The 21,772-nt window shown below is 41.1% G+C and overlaps 1 protein-coding gene across 3 annotated transcripts in view; it reads right to left on the bottom strand.

The window, feature by feature from the left end:
• Window positions 1–15,659, bottom strand: part of ARHGAP25 (Rho GTPase activating protein 25) — an 88,491-nt gene extending 72,832 nt beyond the window's left edge. For 2 of the 3 annotated variants that reach the window (XM_049651557.1, XM_049651556.1), the window contains exon 1: window positions 15,193–15,658. Coding sequence is in view for 2 of the 3 variants with exons in the window: in XM_049651556.1 (XP_049507513.1) it covers window positions 15,193–15,253 (61 nt within the window). In the remaining variant the exon portion in view is untranslated. Of the gene's footprint in view, window positions 1–15,192 lie in introns of all 3 variants that reach the window. The other variant, XM_049651558.1, reaches the window with a different exon arrangement.
• Window positions 15,660–21,772: the final 6,113 nt, after the last annotated feature.

Raw genomic sequence — 21,772 nt, 5'->3', positions numbered from 1 at the left:
CTGGGATCTGTGCTGACAGCTCAGAGCCTGGAGCCTGCATCAGATTCTGTGCCTCCCTCTCTCTGCCTCTCTCTCTCTCTCTCAAAAATAAATAAACATTAAAAAAAAAAAAAAAAAAGATGGCGCACCTGGGTGGCTCAGTTGGGTAAGCGTCCGACTCTTGATTTCAGCTCAGGTCATGATCTCATGGTTCATGAATTTGAGCCCTGCATCAGGCTCTGTGTTAACAGTGTGGAGTCTACTTGGGATTCTCTCTCTCTCCCTCTTTCTCTGTCCCTACCCTACCTGCTCTCTCTCTCTCTCAAAATAAACAAATAAACTTTAAAAAAAAGAAAGAAGGAAAGGTTTTGGGGAAAAGAAAGTAAATTCACTAGGTAGGCATGGTAGGCTTGTCTGGAACTATTGAATATCCACCTGATATGATTGGTTACAGATTTAAGTAAATCCAGGGGCGCCTGGGTAGCTCAATCGGTTAAGCGTTGACTTCAGCTCAGGTCATAATCCCACGATTTGTGGGTTTAAGCCCCACATCGGGCTCTGCGCTGACAGCTCAGAGCCTGGGGCCTGCTTCGGATTCTGTGTCTCCCTCTCTCTTTGCTCTTTCCCCACTCGTGCTCTGTCTGTCTCTTTCTCTCAAAAAATGAATAAACATTTTTAAAAATTTTTAAGTAAATCCAGGCAGCTCAATGGTCTGATTCTCCCCAGTGATGTTCAGCTGCCCACGCACAGGCATCCAGAAAGTGGGTTGTCGGGTTTAAATAGGGTTAGGGGATTTTCCCCATGGTTACAGCAGTGGGAGAGAGGCAGAAGGCTCAAGGGCATCTATTCAGCAGTGCCACATTGCCAGAATGAGGAAACTATAGTAAAGAGGCCATGATGGGTGATTAATAGTGAAAAAGTAGTAGGACCAATGGAATGGGGGCTCACTGAGATAAGAGAATTGCTGGAGTGGGCAAATTGGGCACCACAGCATGGGAAGCCTGAAAGTGAGCTTTCAGGGATGGTACAGTTATAGGAGATGATACAGTTTACTTGTGACTAGGAGCAGCTGAGCTAGGTGGAGAAAGTATTGGAGATAAGGCCATCAAACGAGAGATACTACCAATATAAAAACAACAGTTTGTTGCCAGGCACCCTGCTAAGTGACTTGTACATACATTATTTGATTCTTATAACAAATCTGTAAAGTGGGCAGGACTATTGCCCCCATTTTTCGGGTGAGAAAACCAAGGCACAGTGAGATTATAGCTACTTGCCCAAACTCAAAAAGGAGATCAAAAGCTGAGCTGGATATCAAATGCAGGCTTATCTGACTTCAAGGGCTGTGTTCTTAAAGAACTTCCCCTCCTTACACTCAGGTCTAGCTTCTTAGTTGAGTTGGTTTGTGGGGTTTTTTTCTCCTTTAAGAAACACTTTTTATCTGGAACCTCACCTTTTGTCTGTAAAGACACAAACGTGACTAAATTATTAATTGCTTTCATCATAATGTTGAGCATTTCAGGCCATAGAAGGATAAGATATGAAGACAGCATTGTGCTGCCCAGAGACTGGTTTAAACCCTAGGCTTTCTGGACAGAAACCATAGAAACCACTAAGTTTACCTATAGAAGTGCAACTACACTATCTGCTGGCGCCCTCTACTGGCAGTTAATCAGAATGGCAGCCTGGAATCAGAAACTTGATTTGTCTTTTTTTTTTTTTTTTTTGGAAGGAGAGAATAGACTTGAATTACCAAGTAAAAATTTGTCCCTTTAGATATTTAGGGGCTGTGGTTCAAGTGGGGCAAGGAAGCTGTAGTTACAGAAAGAGACTTGTGTCAGCTTTTTAAAATCTCACAATTGCAGTTGCTTTGCTTAGGAACTTCTGATTCTCTTTAGTGGGAGAACTCTGCTTCCCTCTGAGTGTCTCCCTATGGAGACTGTCAGCTACCTGAGGTCAAGATCTTAATTTTTTTTATCTTCTCTTCTAAGCCTAGTAAAGTGCCCAGCACATAATACGTGCCCAATAAATACAGCGGTACAATTTCACAGAATGGGAGGGACTAATCCTACTTGGGCAATTCAGGAAGGCTTCCAAGAGGAGATGGGTGTGGCCATGGTGATGGGGGGAAGGAGTAGAATAAAAAAGAAAATCCAGAAAGTAGAATGGCCATCCCAGGGGGCAGATATAGAGATCCCACAGGGCAGGGATTTTCTGTGTGATTCTGGAAGGAAGTACTCAGCCATCTGGCTAACAGGTGTGGCTTCCAATCCTTCCAGAGAAGGTATGAGCCAGAATAAAAAATTTCATAAAAACAGATAGAGGAAGCTAGTATAGAAGATGCAGATAAGCTGAAGAAAGAATTTGGAAGGAGTTCTTCTGACCACGGGTATTAAAAAAAAAAAAAAAAAGAAGAAAGAAAGAACAATTCAAGGTTTAAAGAAGTTTTCCCATAATTTCATTTTTACCCTAAATTGTGTGACCTCACCGAAACTCAATTCAATAGATATACAGAGCACCTATCACAACGATGGCAGTATTTTCTCAAAATACCTTTTATTTTCTCAGACAAAGCACTAGGACCAGGGTGTCTTTCCTGGTTTTCATACTGAGACTCTCATATCTCAGGAAACCCTAAGTTCCAGGCAAATCGGGACTCAGATTGGCTCACAAAGAGGTCAGTACCAAATGAAGAGAAGGAGGTTAGTGTCAGAACACGGCACAAAGGGCCTTGGCTGAGAAGGGTGTAGAGGTGACAACTATACTCTGTACCTGTTATCATCATAACTCTGCTGCGTGCGTGGTGAGACATTTTTCACCCACCAGGAAAACAGGTTTCTGAGTCTAAATGACCAAACACACAGAAAACAATGCAGAATGATAGTCAGAGGGGAAAAACACACTCACACAAAAACCCTTGGATTGCAACAACAGAAATGAGGCTAAGGGAAGATGGGAGTCTCGTGTCAAAGGTCCTGCTGGTTCCTCAAAATTATATCTAAAAATAATTGTCTAAAAATGAATAGTAAGCCACAATAGTAGGATTCTTATAGCACACCGGAAAAACTAGCCTGCTGGTGCTGTAACCCACATGTAAGTGATCACAAACATTAAACACTGACTCCACTGAGGCCCAAACAAACAACTTTCAACCTCACTTTAGTGGCCAGAGGTACATGTGACAGCACAGAGGTTAGCAGCTCTGGAGGAAGTGGTTCCTCAGTGATGGGGGAGGGTCTCTCAGGCAATGCACAGCCCAGAGTCACTCTTTTCCTCCCCAAAGTAAGGGAAGTTTGAGGAACTTCTCCAATCACAACAGTGCAGTGACAGTGACATTTCTGTAGCAGGCATTCTGCAGGAAACTTACCAGAAACTCCCCATTAATGCTTCCTGGGAAGTTATAACTCAGGTACTTTCCTGATTTAGGAAAGAGATGGTGAAAGAAAGAAAGAATGAAAGAAAGAAAGAAAGAAAGAAAGAAAGGGAGGGAGGAAGAAAGAGAAAGAAGAAAGAAAATGGAAAGAAGAAGCTATGTAAACATAATTTATAAAACTTGTATGCATGAAGGAAGGACTCCTCATTTAAAGGCTGGAGAGAGAAGGAGTAAGAAATAAGAAATGACTAGTCAACAACAGCCTAGCTCAGTTGTTGTGGGACAGGGACAGTCACTGGGCAGGAAAGTGGATCAGCAGATGTTTCAAAGACCATTTGTTTAAAGAAAATACAGAACTTAACTGGACCAAGACAAAACCCTAGCACTGCTGGCTGTGGCTTTCAGCACTGACATGTTAAAAGGAGTTGATATCATATCTATACTGTAGTAATGCCCATGTGGTAATGATTACAACTGATATTTATAAAGCACATACCAATGCCTGCTATTCTGTTAAGGATTTTACAAAGATCATGTCCTCATGATCCTCACAATAACCGTATTGCTTAGCACTACGATTGTGCCCATTTTACAGATGAAGAAACTGAGGATCAAAGTCACATAGGTAGCAATTAGTGATGGTGGGATTCACATTTAGGCAGTCTGACTCCAAACCTAGAGTTCTAACTACCGTAATATATATATATATATATATATATATATATATATATATATACACACACACACACACACACACAGCTGGCTCCTTTTATTATAGCTAGTTCTGACTTTGTCAGAAAATTCTTTTTAGAATCTTTATAGAGTTGTTTTAAAAATATGAAAATGCGAGGGTGGGTGAGGGGTATTGAGGAGGGCACCTCTTGGGATGAGCACTGGGTGTTGTATGGAAACCAATTTGACAATAAATGTCATATTAAAAAAATAAAAAATAAAAATATGAAAATGACTCTACAGAGACTTAAAATCTTCATACTGTAACACTTCCTCTTTCACTTTGAAATTCCCAAACCAACAAGGAAGCACACAAATGGTTTGGAAGCCGTAGGCCAGGGCTAGAACAGTAGAGTATCACCAGCCCCATTTGGAACTAAGATCTGTGTGTGTACATTTTGGGAATGAGTGGGTAGCATAAGGAGGAAGCAAGGAAGTGAAGCAGCTGTCACCTGAGTCAGTCACAGTCCTGGTGACTGACACCTCACAGCTTATGGAGAAAATGTGGTGGCACCAAAGTCGAAAACACTTTTTTTAGAAAGATGGAGGTGTGGGTGAGAGTATGTTATCAGTGTGAGAAGTATAACATCCAGAACGCCCCCTGAAAAGGACCTATCATATAGACGTCAGCAAATAAAGGTTTTATGAATAAATGAATGAATAAATGAATGAATGAGAGAAATGATTGATCTCAATGCACTGAAAATGCCATCATTTTATACAATACCAGGGAAAGAATATAAATGGTCATAGAATTGCATTTTCATTTATAGAATAAAAAACTAATTCTCAGCACTGCCATTCTTTGAACATTCTTTAAAAAATTGTAATGCCCATGTACCCCAATGTTTATAGCAGCACTCTCAACATAGCCAAATTATGGAAAGAGCCTAAATGTCTATCAACTGATGAATGGATAAAGAAATTGTGGTTTATATACACAATGGAGTACTACGTGGCAATGAGAAAGAATGAAATATGGCCCTTTGTAACAACGTGTATGGAACTAGAGAGTGTTACGCTAAGTGAAATAAGCCATACAGAAAGACAGATACCATATGTTTTCACTCTTATGTGGATCCTGAGAAACTTAACAGAAACCCATGGGGGAGGGGAAGGAAAAAAAAAAAAGGAGGTTAGAGTGGGAGAGAGCCAAAGCATAAGAGACTGTTAAAAACTGAGAACAAACTGAGGGTTGATGGGGGGTGGGAGAGAGGGGAGGGTGGGTGATGAGTATTGAGGAGGGCACCTTTTGGGATGAGCACTGGGTGTTATATGGAAACCAATTTGACAATACATTTCATAAAAAAAAAAAAATTGTAATGCCCAGTTACTACTACTAAGTATGAAACATAGCCTATCTGAGGAGTTGTGTACTAATATATTGCTTATACTAACCCTTCTTCAAAGACTTAATTGGCTCTTCATTTTCAAGTAGAAAACTCATTTTCAATGAACACATAGATTTATAACAAAGACAAAGGAAAATATAAGTGTGTTAACTGAATAAGTAAAAGTTGTGATTGAGCTTCAATTTAGCTCTGAGCTTCCTGGCAGCCAAGACAAAAAGAGAAACACAATAACTTGCACAAATGTGCAGAAAGGAGAAAGCACATCAGTCCCTCAAAGGAGACAAAGTATTACCAAGCACTGAATTTTCAAAGAATTTTTTCACAGAGTTTCATTAGGAGTCAATGGCATTGTCCATTCCTTGTTCTCATTTTTACAACACAATCAGGCACAAATTTCATGAAATCATTCCTTGCAGTAAAGATAAAAACTGAGAGTGTAATATTAAAGCATAACTCAGGGAGTCCATTCTGTGAAGGTGCCAAGGTAATGTAGTCCAAGGACAGCCTCTAATTTGATCTGGAGTTGGAAAGAGATTATCTATAAAGAAAGGAAACTTGTGTTTGCTGAACATCTAACATGTTATGTACACAAAATACTTTTTTCCTCTCAATACATGTATTATTATCCTATTTAATAAGTAAGCTACTTGCCCTGGGATTCACTGCAAATTAGCAGAAGGGTTTTAAGCCCAAGCACCCTTTTTTTAAAATGTTTATTTACTTGTTTTTGAGAGAGAGAGAGCACAGCAGTAGAGGGGCAGAAAGAGAGAGAGGGAGACTCAGATCCTGGACCCTGCTTCAGAGCCCAATGTGGGGCTCAAACCCACGAACTGTGAGATCATGACCTGAGCTGAAGTCAGACGCTCAACTGACTGAGCCACCCAGGCACCCCTCAGGCATTTTTTTCTCTACCACACACCCTCCTACCCGCCTACACTCCTATTGAGAAAAGTCAATGAACAATTTATCCTTTAGACAATCTTCTGTCAATGTCACTTTTTACAGGCAATTCAAATTTATTTTCTCTAGGGAGGGCCTAGAACATTGGTGTTGCATTTTTCAGATTAGGACAAATTTCTTTGTTCAAAAACCAAGCCATATGTTGGTGGAGTTGACTCATATATGCAAGTTGAGGAAAATTCATTGAACTCATCTAGAAGGAAGTCCACGGTGTCTAAACTATAAGCCTCTCTGTTTAAACAGCTTGAGAAGGGATTATTTTACTCTTCTTCCAGAGATTTGCAGACTTAGAGACTCCTAGAGGGCAAAATGTCTATGCTGTGACCAAAGCATGGGTAGGAACTGGGTGATAGAAAGGGAGTCCTGAGTAGAGAGGGCTTCACGCAGATGCGACAGAGCAGGGAACTGAGAAAGCTAAGACAGGGCTGAGGTCTAGAGTAGGAGTGTGAGCGTGCCTGGGGAAGCACAGATAGCCGGGGACAAGTGCGGAGGTGAGCGGGTCCAGATCCGAAAAAACTTGAGTTTAATTCCTTCACCAGGAGGACCCATACAAAATTACAAAGATTTTTTTCTTCTCCAAAGAAACAGAAACTATGTATAGGAAAACCAGCCAGAAAAGAGGGCAAGTGTGGGACTCACTGAAGAAAGCACAGGTCTGTACCTTAAAGAAAAGAATGGCAGTCATGGGGAGAGGTGGCTGGACCAAAATTCCTACTCACAGCCACACTCCTCTGGCCCCTCAGCTGTTCTCATCACAGGACTTGTCTTGGTGTCTTGTAATTGTCTCCTTGTCTGTGTCCCATTAGCCTGTAAGCCATGCAGGAGCAGAGAGCAGGACTGTCTTTCTATTTGGCTACCACACCTATGGGTATTATATATATTGGTAAAGTGATTTTTGTTTTTTTAGAAAACTTTCAAGGGAAAAAAATGTTCAAGGAGAAAAAATGGTGACAAGTAAAGCATAAAACAAGAAATGTAAATTATTTTTCTCTTTTTGTAACTTCCATATCTCAGTTCCTGCCTGGGAACTCTGCAAAATTTACATACCATCCCCTGGATGGAATCCCTTGATTCAGGATTGTCTCCAAGGACCATGGGTGTCCCCTGATGTTGCCCCTGCTTCTTCACCATTGCCTGTTGGCCTTAATCACTGTGGCCACAGCCAGAGCTGCATTTCAGCTGTTCACACGCTCCCTTCTCTTGCATCCAGTTAGCCAACCATGGTGCTGCTTCATGAGAGATTATACTTCTTTCCTTTCAAATGATCTTGGGTGTGAAGGGTCCATTACCATCAACTTATCCTTCTTGATCATTCCTCCGATCTTTCCAAAACCCCCATTATGCACATTCCTTATTCACAGGACCACACTCCAGCTCTGAAGAGACAGGAGGAGTCACCACATGGTTGCCCCACTAGACACTCTGTGTAGATGCTTTATAAACTGTGAGCCCAACACAGCAGTAGTACCTTGACTGGAAGATACTTTGGGCTGTGTATACCATGCAAGCACCATGGAGTATCTCGTTTTGGATCCATTTTCAAAGAACACGCACCAAGTCACTGAGCTCACCCCTGCCAAACCAAGTATATTTCGGTTCCCAAGCAAAAACAAAGTACAGAATCTAAATCAACCTTGCCTGGCATCTGCAGGGAGGACTTTGTCAATGAGTGTGCGGAAAACAAGATTTTGGCTTCCTGTCACCACTCAAGTCAGTCCTCACTCTGCTGCTATTTAGAATGACATCAGTCTCTCTTCCCCAAATGGCCAGGAGGCTCTCACTGGGCAACAGGAGGCATGCACTTTGCAGAAAGAATTTAATTTATGCCTAAAGGTAAGTAGATGACAACATAGGACAAATATTTTTACTTGAACAAAGAATAAACGAAGTATGAGGCCTGAGAAGAACACCACCTCATGTCGGTATTCACTGTCTGATGAAGGCATGGCGTTCCCCTTGACCCTGCCTGCACATGTGGGGATCTTTATCCATCAGGGACCAGGATCGTTATCCATCAGGGACCAGGAGCTACCCAGGGAGTACAGAGGCTTCAGCCACAAGCAAAATAGACTACATTTGGTCCCAAACCCAGGCTGATACAGATTAGGACATGGTAAGTTTAGCAATGAATTTTAAAGAGAGTGTTCACCAAAGCTGAATGCCAACTAGTACAGACAGGCTCACCATGGGCTTCCAACCTGGGAACCAGCATTTCTGTGTTCATAGAAAGCAAGAAATATGCTCAAGCGGGCTTCCCCGGTCACTTTGGGACCATGTAGCTCTTCCAGGAAAACCCTCTATCCTGAGTCTAGAAGTGCAGGAAGTCTACGGACGGCCAAACAGCACATGTCACCTGTAAGACCTTATGCCAACATGCTTGACCAAGCACTATGGAATTTGTTTCATCTTTAAGCATTTTTAATAGCATAGTTAATACTTACTCATTATAGGAAGCTTGGAAAATATTTATAATATAATAAATCAATTCCTATCAAAATACCAACAGTATTTTTTCACAGACCTAGAACAAAGAATCCCAAAATTTGTTCAGAACCACAAAAGACCCTGAATAGCCAAAGCAATCCTGAAAAGAAAAAAAAAAAAAAAAAGCGAAGTTGGAGGCGTCACAATTCCAGACTTCAAGTTATACTACAAAGTTATACTACAAGTTATACTTCAAGTATACTTCAAGTTATACTACAAAGCTATAGTGATCAAAACAGTATGATACTGGCACAACAATGGACACATAGGTCTTATTTAGAATAATATAATAGAATTATATTATTATAATTCTATAATTATTATAGAATAATATAATATAGAATTATTATTATAGAATAACAGAATAAAAAACTCAAAAGTAAGCCCATAATTATATGGTCAATTAATCTTCAACAAAGCAGAAAAGAATATCCAATGGGAAAAAGACGGACTCTTCAACAAATAGTGTTGGGAAAACTGGACAGCAGCATGCAAAAGAAAGCAACTGGACCACTTTCTCATATCATACACAAAAATAAATTCAAAATGGATTAAATACCTAAATATGAGACCTTAAACCATAAAAATCCTGGAAGAGAACATAGGCAGTAACCTCTTTGACATCATCTGTAGAAACCTGTTTCTAGATATGTCTCCTGAGGCAAGGGAAACAAAAGTAGAAATAAACTATTGAGACTACATCAAAATAAAAATCTGCACAGTGAAGGAAACAATCAGCAAAACCAAAGGCAACCTACGGAATGGGAGATATATACAAATGACATATCTCATAAAGGATTAGTATCCAAAATATATAAATAACAGATACAACTCAAAACACAAAAAACAAATAATCCAATTTTAAAATGGGCAGAAGACATGAACAGACAATTTTCCAAAAAAGACATACAGATAGCAAACAGACACATGAAAAGATGCTCAACATCAATCATCATCAGGGAAATACACATCAAAACTACAATGAGGTATCATCTCACATCTGTCAGAATGGCTAAAATCAATAACACAGGAAACAACAGGTGTTGGTGAGGATGTGAAGAAAAAGTAAACCTGGCTCTCTGTTGGTGGAAATGCTAACTGGTACAGCCACTGTGGAAGTATGGAGTTTCCTCAAAAAGTTAAAAATAGAACTCCCTTATGATCCAGCAATTGCACTACTGAGTATTTACCCAAAGAATACAAGAACACTAATTCACAGGGATACATGCACTCCGATGTTTATAGCAGCATTATTTACAATAGCCAAGATATGGAAGATATTTCCAAGATATGGAAATATATATATATATATATATATATATATATAATTCAGCTATAAAACAGAGTGAAATCTTGCCATTTGCAACAAGATAGATGGAGCTAGAGAGTATAATGCTGAGCAAAATAAGTCAGTCAGAGAAAGACAAATACCATATGATTTCACTCATATGTGGAATGTAAGAAACCAAACAAGCAACGGGAAAAAATAAGACAGAGAGATACAAATTAAGAAACAGACTTTTAACTATAAAGAACAAACTGATGGTTACCATAGAAGACGGGGGGGGGGGGGTATGGGTGAAAGAAGTGATGGGGATTAAGGAGTGCACAAAAAAAGTAATAATAATATATATGTGTGGTCAGTATATCTTACCCATACATCCTTCACCCATAGTTAACTACTACTAATAAATTGTGTACATCCTTCTGGATATTTGAGGGCTTATATACATGTTCATTTCTTTGTTCATTTTCTATACAATAATAAAATTAACTCTTATGTATCTACCACCGTTGTTAGGTACCTTTGAAGCTCCCCAAATGGATTTCCCTTATTTTCCCTCTGGAAGTAACCATCACTCCGACTTTATTAGTCAACTCCTTCGCTTTTCCTTACAGTGTTGCCAGACACAGATATTATTCTTTAACCTTAATATAAATAACTCCCATTCTGCTCTTCTGTGGCTTTTCTTTTCCACCAAATATTAAGTTTTTGCTATTCAATCTCATTTAACTATATAATAAAAATACTGCAGTTTATTTTTCCATATATTATTGATGGGCATTTGGGTTGCCTCCTGTCCCCTATTATTACAGGCAATATACTAGGGAATGTACGTACATCTATTCTTATTTATAGGCACAATAGTTTCTCTGATTTCCATGCACAATAGCTTTTCCAGGGGATCATCTCGGTGGTGGTGAAATGGCTGCTTCCAAGGGTTTACACATCATCAATTTCACTAAGACACGCCGAATTGTTTTTCAAAAAGGCTTGTACCTTCAGTGTAGGAGAGTTACTATTGTTCCATGTGTTCAAGAAGACTTGATATTGTCAGACTTTCCTTTTAGCCAATGTGGTGGGTGAGAACTAGTTTGTTGAGCTTCTAACTTACATTTCCTGATTATTGTGATTAAGCATATTTCCATATGTTCACTGGTGGCATTATCCCTATTCTGTAAAATTCCTATTCCTGTTGTTTATTTTCTTTTATCATTTTTATTAGTTCATAGGACCGTTTTATATATTAATTCTATCTCTGTGTATCTGTGGCTGTATCAGTGCCTCTATCTAAAACTATACTTTCAACTCTGACTTCTTTTAACAAGAAAAATAACCTCCACTGCATAAAGCCTTAGGTCTTATGAATTGGTCTAGTTACAGAGGTCTTTTTTTTTACACTTATTTATTTTGGGGAGACAAAGCACAAGTGTGGGAGGGGCAGAAAGAGAAAGAGACACAGAATCTGAAGCAGACTCCAGGCTCTGAGCTGTCACCACAGAATCCGAACTCATAAACCATGAGATCATAACCTGAGCCGAAGTCAGAGGCTTAACCAACTGAGCTAACCAGGCACCCCCACTTATGGAGGTCTTAAGGACTAAATGTTTTCATTCCCTTTACTCTGATTTTCTAAAGGGCCAAACGAGACAAACCATATCAGACAAATAATGATTTACCAAATAGAAAAAAAATCAAGTGGGGAAAAGGAACCCCACTATTGTCATTATTCATTTTACTACTTGGGAGACTAGAATAATGACATTTTGTTTCTGAATAGTTTTTTTCCAACATTAAATTCAGGGGGAGAAAAACTTTAAAACAACCGCCAGTCCACAATTCCTATCATTATGTGTCTCAGCTCCAAAAGCTCTCTAGGTTCTGTTTCCTGTTTGGACTTGGAGGACCTGAAAACAAGATAAGATGTATCTGAGCCAGATGTAATATGGGCTGTCCTGAAATTCACAGGTGATCTTCCAACTAAACGCTCCCAACCCACAGGGCAGAAGGGGGTTTTCCCTGGATGGTCAATACCCTTTTACATGCTGGGCACGCTGGATATGCCAGACCCTCAGACAGTGTGCGAGAGAAGATGCTAAGCCCTGCAACCCACCCTCTGAAGCTTACGATTCAATGAGAAAGACAAATATGTGGAAAGTAGAATATTTGAGTAACAGTGCATGAATGCAGTGGAAGGTTCTCATGAGTTTCATTGTTGAACTAAATGGAAGATGATAAAAGATCAAAGAAATGTATGCTCTGGGCTCCACCTCAAGTCAGATATGTTTGCTTTTCATTCCCCTTTCCTCCAGGGGTGGTCCACCAAGATCACCAGGTGAGATGCGGCTTGGCCTGGGTCACATTCTCCCAGCCCTATCAGGCCCCTGGTGGTGATCCTTGGACCAGCTCTGCCAGCCAGTGCCCCTCTCCACCTCAGCTCTCTGAGCTGAAAATGCAGTGGAGAGCCCCTCCCCCACTCTCAGAGACTTTCACTTTCACTCTGGCCCTGGCTCAGCACTCACAAGAATTACAGGAAACTGGAAACACAGCTGGCCAAAAAGAAATAGCTGGGACCCCCTCCTGGGCCACATTCGTGTGTCAGAGCCTTGCTATTTCCCTAAGCAAGTGCTGGTCCTCATATCCTCCTTATGCTAATGCTTATCCCCCTGAAGTTATATCTTAGGAAAATTCTCTTTAAAATTGACCTAGGCAGTGAATCATGAGGTAATACTTGGGTTCCACCCTTTGATGATCATCCGCTCCAGTGGTTCTCAACTAGGGCAGATATCTCTCCCCAGACATCTGGCAATGCCTGGGGACATTTTTGGTTGTCATAACTGGTGGTAGTAGAAGAATACTGCCATCTTCTAATGGGTAGAGGCCAAGGCTGCTGGCTAACATCCTACAATGCACAGGAGAGCCCCCATCAGTAAGAATGATCCAGTCCAAAATATCAATCTTATCCAAGTTGAGAAACCCTGATCTCCTCCTCACTACCCAGATCGGTCACTGACTTCACTGACACTGCTGCATGTTCCACACGTCTTCTTAATAGCTATGGGATTCTTTGATATACTGTTAAGCTAATTCTTACAGTTGCTCCTGGACACAGGATGCTGGTGAGCGGACCAATGGTCCTGTGGCTGAGTCAGTGACTCTCTCTCCTGGGAGAACTCAGCTTATGATCTGAATCCTTATCAATGTGACACTCATGAAAGCTATTCTCACTGTGGTCCAATCTCTTAGGGTGACAAACTTGTAAATGGCATGGATAATGAGAAGGGCTTCTTAATATTTATGTAATTATGTGATTATTTTTTTCATTAAATAATCATTATTTTTTCATTAAATAACACTAAATAATATCATCTGCTTACAGTCAGTCATTCACTCAGTCAACAAGTGCTACTTGTGTGCCCACTAGGACCAGATACTGTGCTCTATGTTGGATGAACGGTAGCTCTTCCAGTCTACTAACTTAGACCACAGCCCCTGGAGCAGGACTTCTTCATCGGGTGTGATGGAGTGGTGGGTTCTTGTTAAGTTGCAAGTGTATGAGCCTCCCTCCAGATATTCTGATTTCACGAGTTAGGATAATGCCCAGGACCCTGCATTTTTAGCAAGCACTTGAGGTGACCATGATTGAATAAACATAGGTAGAAACCATGAAATCTACCCAATCTAATCCCAGGTCTGAGAATATGCAGATGTATACTCTAATGTGGTAATTTCCTATGTCCCTGAAGAAAAAATTATTTGACCATTTAATCAATTAGTCATTTAGTTATTAACTAATCTCGTGTTTCCTACTTTTAAACAGAGGGAGAATAAGACCTGTTCAAACACAGAAGGTGAGATGGTAGAATGACCCCTTGTTAATAGAAGCAGGACACTTACAAGGGAACAAAATCATAGAAGTTTTACTTCTAAAAACTAATTTTTATGCCATACGATAACATGAACATTTACCCACAGTTATCAACAGTAATTAGGATAAAAATTTCTTGCTTATTTATGTATTCTCAGAATCAACCTCAGCATGCAATAGCTCCTGGCTTCATTAGGGACCACTAATTCCTTCCTAGACACCAACATTAATGGCTTCTCTGATTACCCTCAATTTTCTTTCAAATCTCTTCTCAGACCTATATCTTTAACCCTTCATTATGTAACTTTGCATTGGACCGCTTATTTTAGTAACATATCAACCACCACTAGAAGACCAAATCTAAACCTTGCTCCAAGCAAAACTTTTCCAACCCACAAGAAACACCTCCCCACATATTTAATGTCAAGGAAGTTAGCTCACTGTGCAGGTGTGAGTATGAAAGACAGGGAAATCGCTTTCAGCCCACTGCTCTGCCCTAAATTACTGTGATCGATTAAGAATAATTAATAATAAAAGAAACCCATATAAAGAAACTCATGGTGACAATTATATAGCAGTGTAAAATCAATGTGTCACCCTCACCATTAATAAGAAGACGTATAGATTAAAGGCCAGAATATCTCAGAAAACATGCCAGCATCCCTTAAGATAATTAATCTACAATACATCTCTCTTTTTTCTCAACTTCACTAAGAATTCTGTTCCATTCTGTCCCTTTAACCAAAAGTGTCTTTATTCCACCTTCGGATGTCTCTGTGTTCCAGCCCGGTCTCCACTGTTTGCTTTTTGCTCATTTTGCCTCACAAAGCAGAACACCCTGAGTTTGTTCACAGCTCAAGCAGTGAAGTTTTATGTGCGATCTGTAGCCTTAGCCCATCTCAAGTACACCATCTGTAGCCTCAGCCCTCGGGGAGGGGGGGGGGGGTGCTCCATTCCAACACCACCTCCAAACAGAAAAGAACCCCCTCCTGATGCTTGGGAACTTTGAGCCAACACATCCGTTTGAATGCAAATTTTCCCCAAACTCAGATTTGCTGAGAGATCCATTTCTAAGTAGATTAAGCTCCCTGCCCACCAACATGCAAATGGCGAGTGCTCACATATAAGAACCACGAGGGCAACAAAAAGATAGTGACCATACCTATTTTCCCGGCCTCCACTTTCAGGTTGAAATCCCAGTTTCTTGGCAACTTCAGGGACATTTTGTGCCCGGTTCTGGTGAGTAGCTGCTTGAAGGGACAAGTCTGTCTCGATTCCCGCCCTTCTTGCCTTTTCGATCTTTCCTTCTAGCTTTTGTGGGCGTGTTCCCCGTTATGATGTCTTCACAAGCAAGCTTGGGTTTGAAGTTGATTTGCCAACGTGTGTCCTCCTTTCTTTCAGAGGAAAGGTCCATCCATCTGTCACTTGGGAAGGGCCCCCAAATCCCCCCAAGGCTCCCCAAGGCCCCAATAGTCCCACAGGGGCTGGTACTTCCTGAAGTGTGCACTTGGCTTTATCTGCTTTTCAGCTTTACCAGAAATATCCCAGCTGATACTTCACTCTGCCTCATGGGAAGCAGAGCTCCTGTTCAAAAGAATCTCAGGCCTCACTGAGGCGAAGTAGTGGTAAACAACTGCTGCCTCTCGGCTTTTTTTTTTTTTTTTAACTGTCTGCTTCCTTGCATTTGAGGAAGTGGGTGGCCGTTCAGTGTAGATGGTGCATTATGAGCACACTTTCTTGAGAAAATGGTTTTTGGAAATGCTTATATGAGCAGAATGAGTGTTCTTGTGATATAAATAAGGCTATTTGGTGAAAAGAAAAATGCAAAATTCCAAGACTCCCACCATATACCTCTAAGCCCTCCTCCTAACTGAGCAGATCAGGTGTCTAAAAATGGTCCATGAGACAGCTTGCATTCCCCCCCCCCCCACCGTGCCCCAAGTCTCCTTCTTTTAAATTCTCCTTGCTCTAAGGACTAAATAGTAAGTTCTCCACCTGCTCGGGGTAAAGACTCATGAAGAAAATGTTCTGATGTACTTAGCTAATAAGTTAGCTTTAGCTGGTAGACCCACTCACATGTTATAATGGTTCTTTGCCATTGTGTATAGAGTATGGGTTTAAGAATCAGACTAACATGGGTTCAAAATGCAGATCTTCCACTTCCTAGCTCTGTAGCTTTTAACAAACAACTGACTCTCTGGGCCTCGTCCTCAAGCAGTGAAATGAGGTTGATAACAACCATGACTGCAGAGAGTTGTGAAGGCATCTAGCACAGAGCTTGACACACGGTGGTTGTACCACAAATGTTAATTCAACCTTTATTTCATTTACTTCAGTTCTGTGAAAGGCTTTCTTATGTTTAACTGGGTCAGTTTAATCTAGTGATTAAGTATTTGAGTCCAGAGCCAGACTGCCTGTGCTCAAATCCTGTGTGACTTTCCTGATGTGTGACTTTGGACAAGTTTCTTGATCACTTTGTGTTTCAATTTCCTCATCTGTAAATGAGGCAAATAATACGCCTTACATCACATGTCAGTTGTAGGGCTTTGTCAGATAGTAGGTAAAAGTGCTCACAAGGGTCACTGCTAGCCAGCACACAAGCTATACATCCTTGGTCCATTCATTCCTCAACCCTCCTGGATAACTGTCATATTTTCTTCTTTGCCTCCCATATGCTCATTCTCTGTTGATGACCTGACTTCCTGTTTTATTGAGAAAGTCGATACGACTGGAAGAGAATGTCTGCAAGCTCACTCTACTATATCTAAGTCCTACATGTAAGCCCACACACTCAACCTTCTCCTAGTTACAATGGATGAACCATGTTATCACTCCTTCATCTTTACTGAATCAATTCCTTCTCTCTCGGATCATTCCCAGCAGCATTCAAGCTTGTTTTAAAAAAATATTTCCTGACCCCACTTCTTCCTTTGGCTACAACTCCATTTCTTTCTTTCATTTTTTTAAGCAAAGCTTTGGTAAGAATTGTCTATACTTGCAAATGCCTGTCCTATTATTCTCTCCTGAATCCCTTCTGTTGATGTTTTCGCCCTCAGGATTCCACAGAATATAGTTTATCGAGGACGTTGACAACCTCGCTGTCACTAAATGCACTGTCAATTCTGCATGTCAGCTCAGTGCCCTACCAGCAGCTTTGGACACATTGATCACTGTCTCCAACTCTGAGACCTCTCTCCGGTTGGCTCCCAGAACCCCTCATTGGCCTGGTTGTCTGCCTGCCTTTCCAGCTACTCCATCTCTGTTTCCTTGCTAGTTCCTTCTCATCTCTCTGACCACTAAATATTAGAGGAAACCAAGACTCATCCAGTGGACTTCTTTTCTATCCATATTCACACTTTGGTGAGTTCACTTGTCCCAAGATTCTAAATGCCATGTATATGTTGATCATGCCAGTGTAGATTTTCAGCCCAGACCACCCCCAAACTCCAAATCATACACATCTCCACTCAGATATCTAACAACATCTCATACTGGACATACATGTCCAAAACTTATATTCAGGGGGACCAAGCTGAAGGAGCAGTGGTGACCTCAGGCATATTCTCATTGTGAATGAAAGGAGCCTTCAGAGGGAAGAACCACATAAACATAGTTTAAGGCTCTGCTTGCATCACATCTGCTCACATTCCAGTGGCCAACACACATCACGTGGCCAAGTCCAAAGGCAGTGTGGCAGGAAGTACACACAGCCCTGAGGTGGTGGGGGAGGGAAGAGGGAGTGAATATTTGCTGAGCGAGACTCCAATCCATCACACTAACCCAGTTTACCCAACTACCCTCCAACTTCCCCAGGGGTCCTGGGTTCCTTTGAACTTGACTCAGCCAACTGGAGACTTTAGAGACCTAACTGTGCATTATTGCCTAACACCACTGCTCATTTTCTTTCTTAACTTGGAGGGGAGGGGCAATGGATAATCATCCTGAGCCCCCACCCAGCAGCATCTTCACAGGGAGGCTGACACCATCCAAAGTCCCAGTCCTGGGACCTTTAGCTCAGGAACCCTGAAAATATTTTGAAGGTAGCACTTAGAAACATACAGAGAACTTCCTTTGCTCTTCAGGGTAGGTTCCTGTAAGTCTTGGAAAAACTCATGACTGTTGGGGAAGTTGGTTGTGAATACTTGGAAAGGCAATCAGATGAAAAGCACCTCTGGAAAAGCCCAACATGGCGGCCTTCCCTGTGAGGAGCCTGCTCTGGGTCAGCCAGCTGCCTGGGCAGGGTTAGAGAGCAGCTGTCTGCTGCAGGGCTGCTCCCCTTCTTCCTGACCTTCAGAGAATGAAGACATGGGTGTCCTGTCTGGTCCCAAAGTGTAAATCGGCATCTGCAGTAGCAAAAACAAAGGCAAAAAAAAATCCATTCATCTATTTGCTTACTGAATATTAACCATTTCTTGAGTAAGGACTTAATTTTTGCTGGACATTGAAGGAATGTCCATGAACAAGCAGACTTTGTTTCTGCCTTCAGTCAACTAACAGTTTGTTGAGAAAGAAGAATAGTGAGATATAGCATGAGAAGGGTTATGTTGGGAGAAGCGAGGGAAGCTATAGGAATTTATATCTGAGGTGCCTAATAGGGACTTGGGGAGTGAAGGAAGGCTTCCTGGAGGAAACAACTTTTACATTAAGGTTTGATGAATGACTTAGGGAAGCAAGAGGGTTGGGAGAGGTGTCCAGATAAAACAAACAGCATGCAAGAGGCTCAGAGGAAGGAAAGAACTCATCAGGTTGCTCCTGAAAAGGATGAAAGGAGTAGAAGGGAAGAGAGATGGAGAGATGGCTGGATTGCAGCTGGATCCCTGGTAAGCCTTGGTAAAGAGTTTTGACTTTACCCTGGAGGAAAGAGAAGCCATTTAGAAGTTATTATTGGGGTTGGGAAGAGGGGTGTGGCAGATAGCCAGCTAAGGGAAAGAGAAACAGAGAGAGAGAGAGACTGAGAGACAGAGAGAAGTCAGCAGCAGTGTGCAGGGAAAGAGGCAAAAGAGGCAAGAGCCATTCTGGTGGTGGGATTGACTGCCTGGGGAAATTTCTGTGGGAAGAAAAGAGACTCTCAAAGAGAATCAAAAGGAAAAGAGATTCAAATGCCCTGGCTCCAGTCCCTGGAGGGGGATGGAGCTCGCATCACAAAGACAAAGAGTGCACAAAAAGAGTGAGGGTTGCTAATGACAAATGGGGAGTCAGTTACCCCAAGGAGAAGCTGGGTGGGCTCAGTTTGGGGGATGTTGCATTTAGAGACCTACAGTACCCTCGGATGCAACTGTCCTGAGCCCAGAGCTCAGTAGACACATTCATTCATTCATTCATTCATTTATTCAATCACTCTATAAACATTTATCCAGGGCTGGGCTGGATGCTGAGTAAACAAGGATGATTAAGATCCTGGCCTAATCCTCAAATGAGTCAATGAAAGAGAGAAGTGTAAACATAATGGCAGTGCTGTTCGCGGTATAAAAATAGTGCATGCACAGGATAGGATGATAGCAGGAAATAGTGGGCTCAGTTTGGGTGGCCAGGGACAGCTTCCCAGGAGAGATGACCCAGAAGAGAGTAGCCAGGCACAAAACAAGGTTGGGGAGCAGGAGGAGGATGTCCGGGCAGATGAAACAATAGATGGCTGCCAAAACACAGAACCCTTTTAGGGAAGTACCAGAAATGATGTACCAGGGTAAGGCCAGAGGGGGACAGGGACAGAAATTGCCAGGGCTGCTAGGCCCAGGCATGATGCACTGGCTGAGGGAGTAGACTCCACTCCGAGGTGACAGTCTTTGGAAAGCTTTTTGAAACGTCTCTTTTATTGTTATGTTACCATTACAGTAGTCAGTCCATGCACAATCTTCAAAGTTCTAGGTAAGCATAAAGAACACAAAAATCACTGTTACCATTTAATGTGCAAGAAGAATTTTCCCATCTCAATCTCCCATCTCTCCTACACTTTCTATTTATGTATGTATATATATATATATATATATATAAAACGTATGATTATGTATTTTAAGTTTAAAAATTAGTGTATATGCTGTTTAATAAGCTGTTATCTTCCCTTGACCAAAAAAAAGCATAAATAGTTATCTTATTAAGTTATTTTCCCAAAACATCATTAATCGCCTCATAGTCCATAATTATACAGTGAGAGCAAAATTCATTTAACAAATCTCTGTATCATTGAACATGTGAGATGTATACAAATTTTCATCATATTCTTGTAACTAAATACAGTAAAACCTTGGTTTGTGATCATAATTCATCCTGGAAACATGCTTGTGATCCAAAGCACTTGTATATCAAAGCAAATTTCCCCATAAGAAATAATAGAAACTCAGATGACTTGTTCCACAACCCAAAATATTCATATAAAAATGATTATAATACTGTAATACAATATAAAATAATAAAGAAAAAACAAAATATAAGGAAAATTCACAAATTAACCTGCACTTACCTTGAAAACCTTTGTGGCTGGTGTGAGGGAGACGAGAGGAGGGTTATTGCGTAGGACGACTTTCACTAACGTTAATGGAATCACTGCTGTCTATTAACTCTATGGAATCTTTTTCTTTTCATGCAACTTTAACAAAGAACCTATCCAATCACACTTGCTTTTTCCTCATTTTGAGGATTTCACAGAAATATGACATTGCATTGTCATTAAACAGATTCATTGCTCACACTGCTACAGCCATATTTGGGTGGTGCTTTTCCACAAACTTTTCCCCGCATTTTACACATCTCTTTACTCTCATTTGAAATGAGAGATTCCTCGGCCTTTTTCTCCTCCTTCTCTACAGACAAGATGCAGACATAGGCTTCTTATAAAATCTTGTGATTTCGGCCACTTGCATACCTCATTTGTGCTTCTCGATGATTTCCTTCTTAACTTCTACCATAATCATCTCCTTCTTCTTACCACCTTTCTTTTCAACCTTTTTCTGGATGGGGGCCATTGTGTATGCTCGCACAGATGCTGACTACAGTATAGTATTAATAAACTCTTGTCATATACTGTATTTAATGTAACTGGCAATAAGGCAGCAGAGGAAAGGGTCTATATCTGCAGGGAGCCTGACCTAGAATGAAGCGAAGCATTCCTAAGCTTACTTTTGTATGGAAAAGCAAAGGACTTCCTTAGGTGCTTTGAAGTGGCAAAAAATACACTAGTGCCAGTTGTGGGCACCTCCCAACGTTCTGAAAAATCACTGATTTCTGCCAAACACCATTTCTGCTGGCCTGAGACCAAGCATCCAAGCATGGGAGACAATCACTCACAATCCCACAGAGAGAAAGAGAGAGACAGAGAGAGAGAGAGACAGAGAGAGAGAGGAAAAATTGGCTCAGTTGTGAGCCAACTGATGTGAGTTGTGAGTCATGTGATGTTTGACATCACATACTACTTGTATTGCAAGACATCACTCATTTATCAAGTTAAAATTTTTTAGAAATGTTTGCTTGTCTTGTGGAACACTCACGGAACAAGTTATTCACAATCCAAGAATAAACAGTGCAACTCAAGTTATTTTTGAATGTGCTTATTGGCCATTTGTAGGGGCAGATACATCTAGGTGTCTGTGTGTCTGAGCGATTTTGCAAGGAATCAGCAAAACGGGTTGGGGAGAGGTGCCTTAAATCTTCACTGGTGACTTTCATGCTCCTGGCTCCAGGATCTCCTTCAGAAACTCCAGTTATCTGCATGCTAGCCCTCCACTTTGTTGCCTCCTTGTCTTTCATTT

The sequence above is a fragment of the Panthera uncia genome (genome assembly GCF_023721935.1).
Source record: "Panthera uncia isolate 11264 chromosome A3 unlocalized genomic scaffold, Puncia_PCG_1.0 HiC_scaffold_11, whole genome shotgun sequence".
Lineage (NCBI taxonomy): Eukaryota > Metazoa > Chordata > Mammalia > Carnivora > Felidae > Panthera > Panthera uncia.
This window is presented reverse-complemented; position numbering and strand designations above follow the sequence as displayed.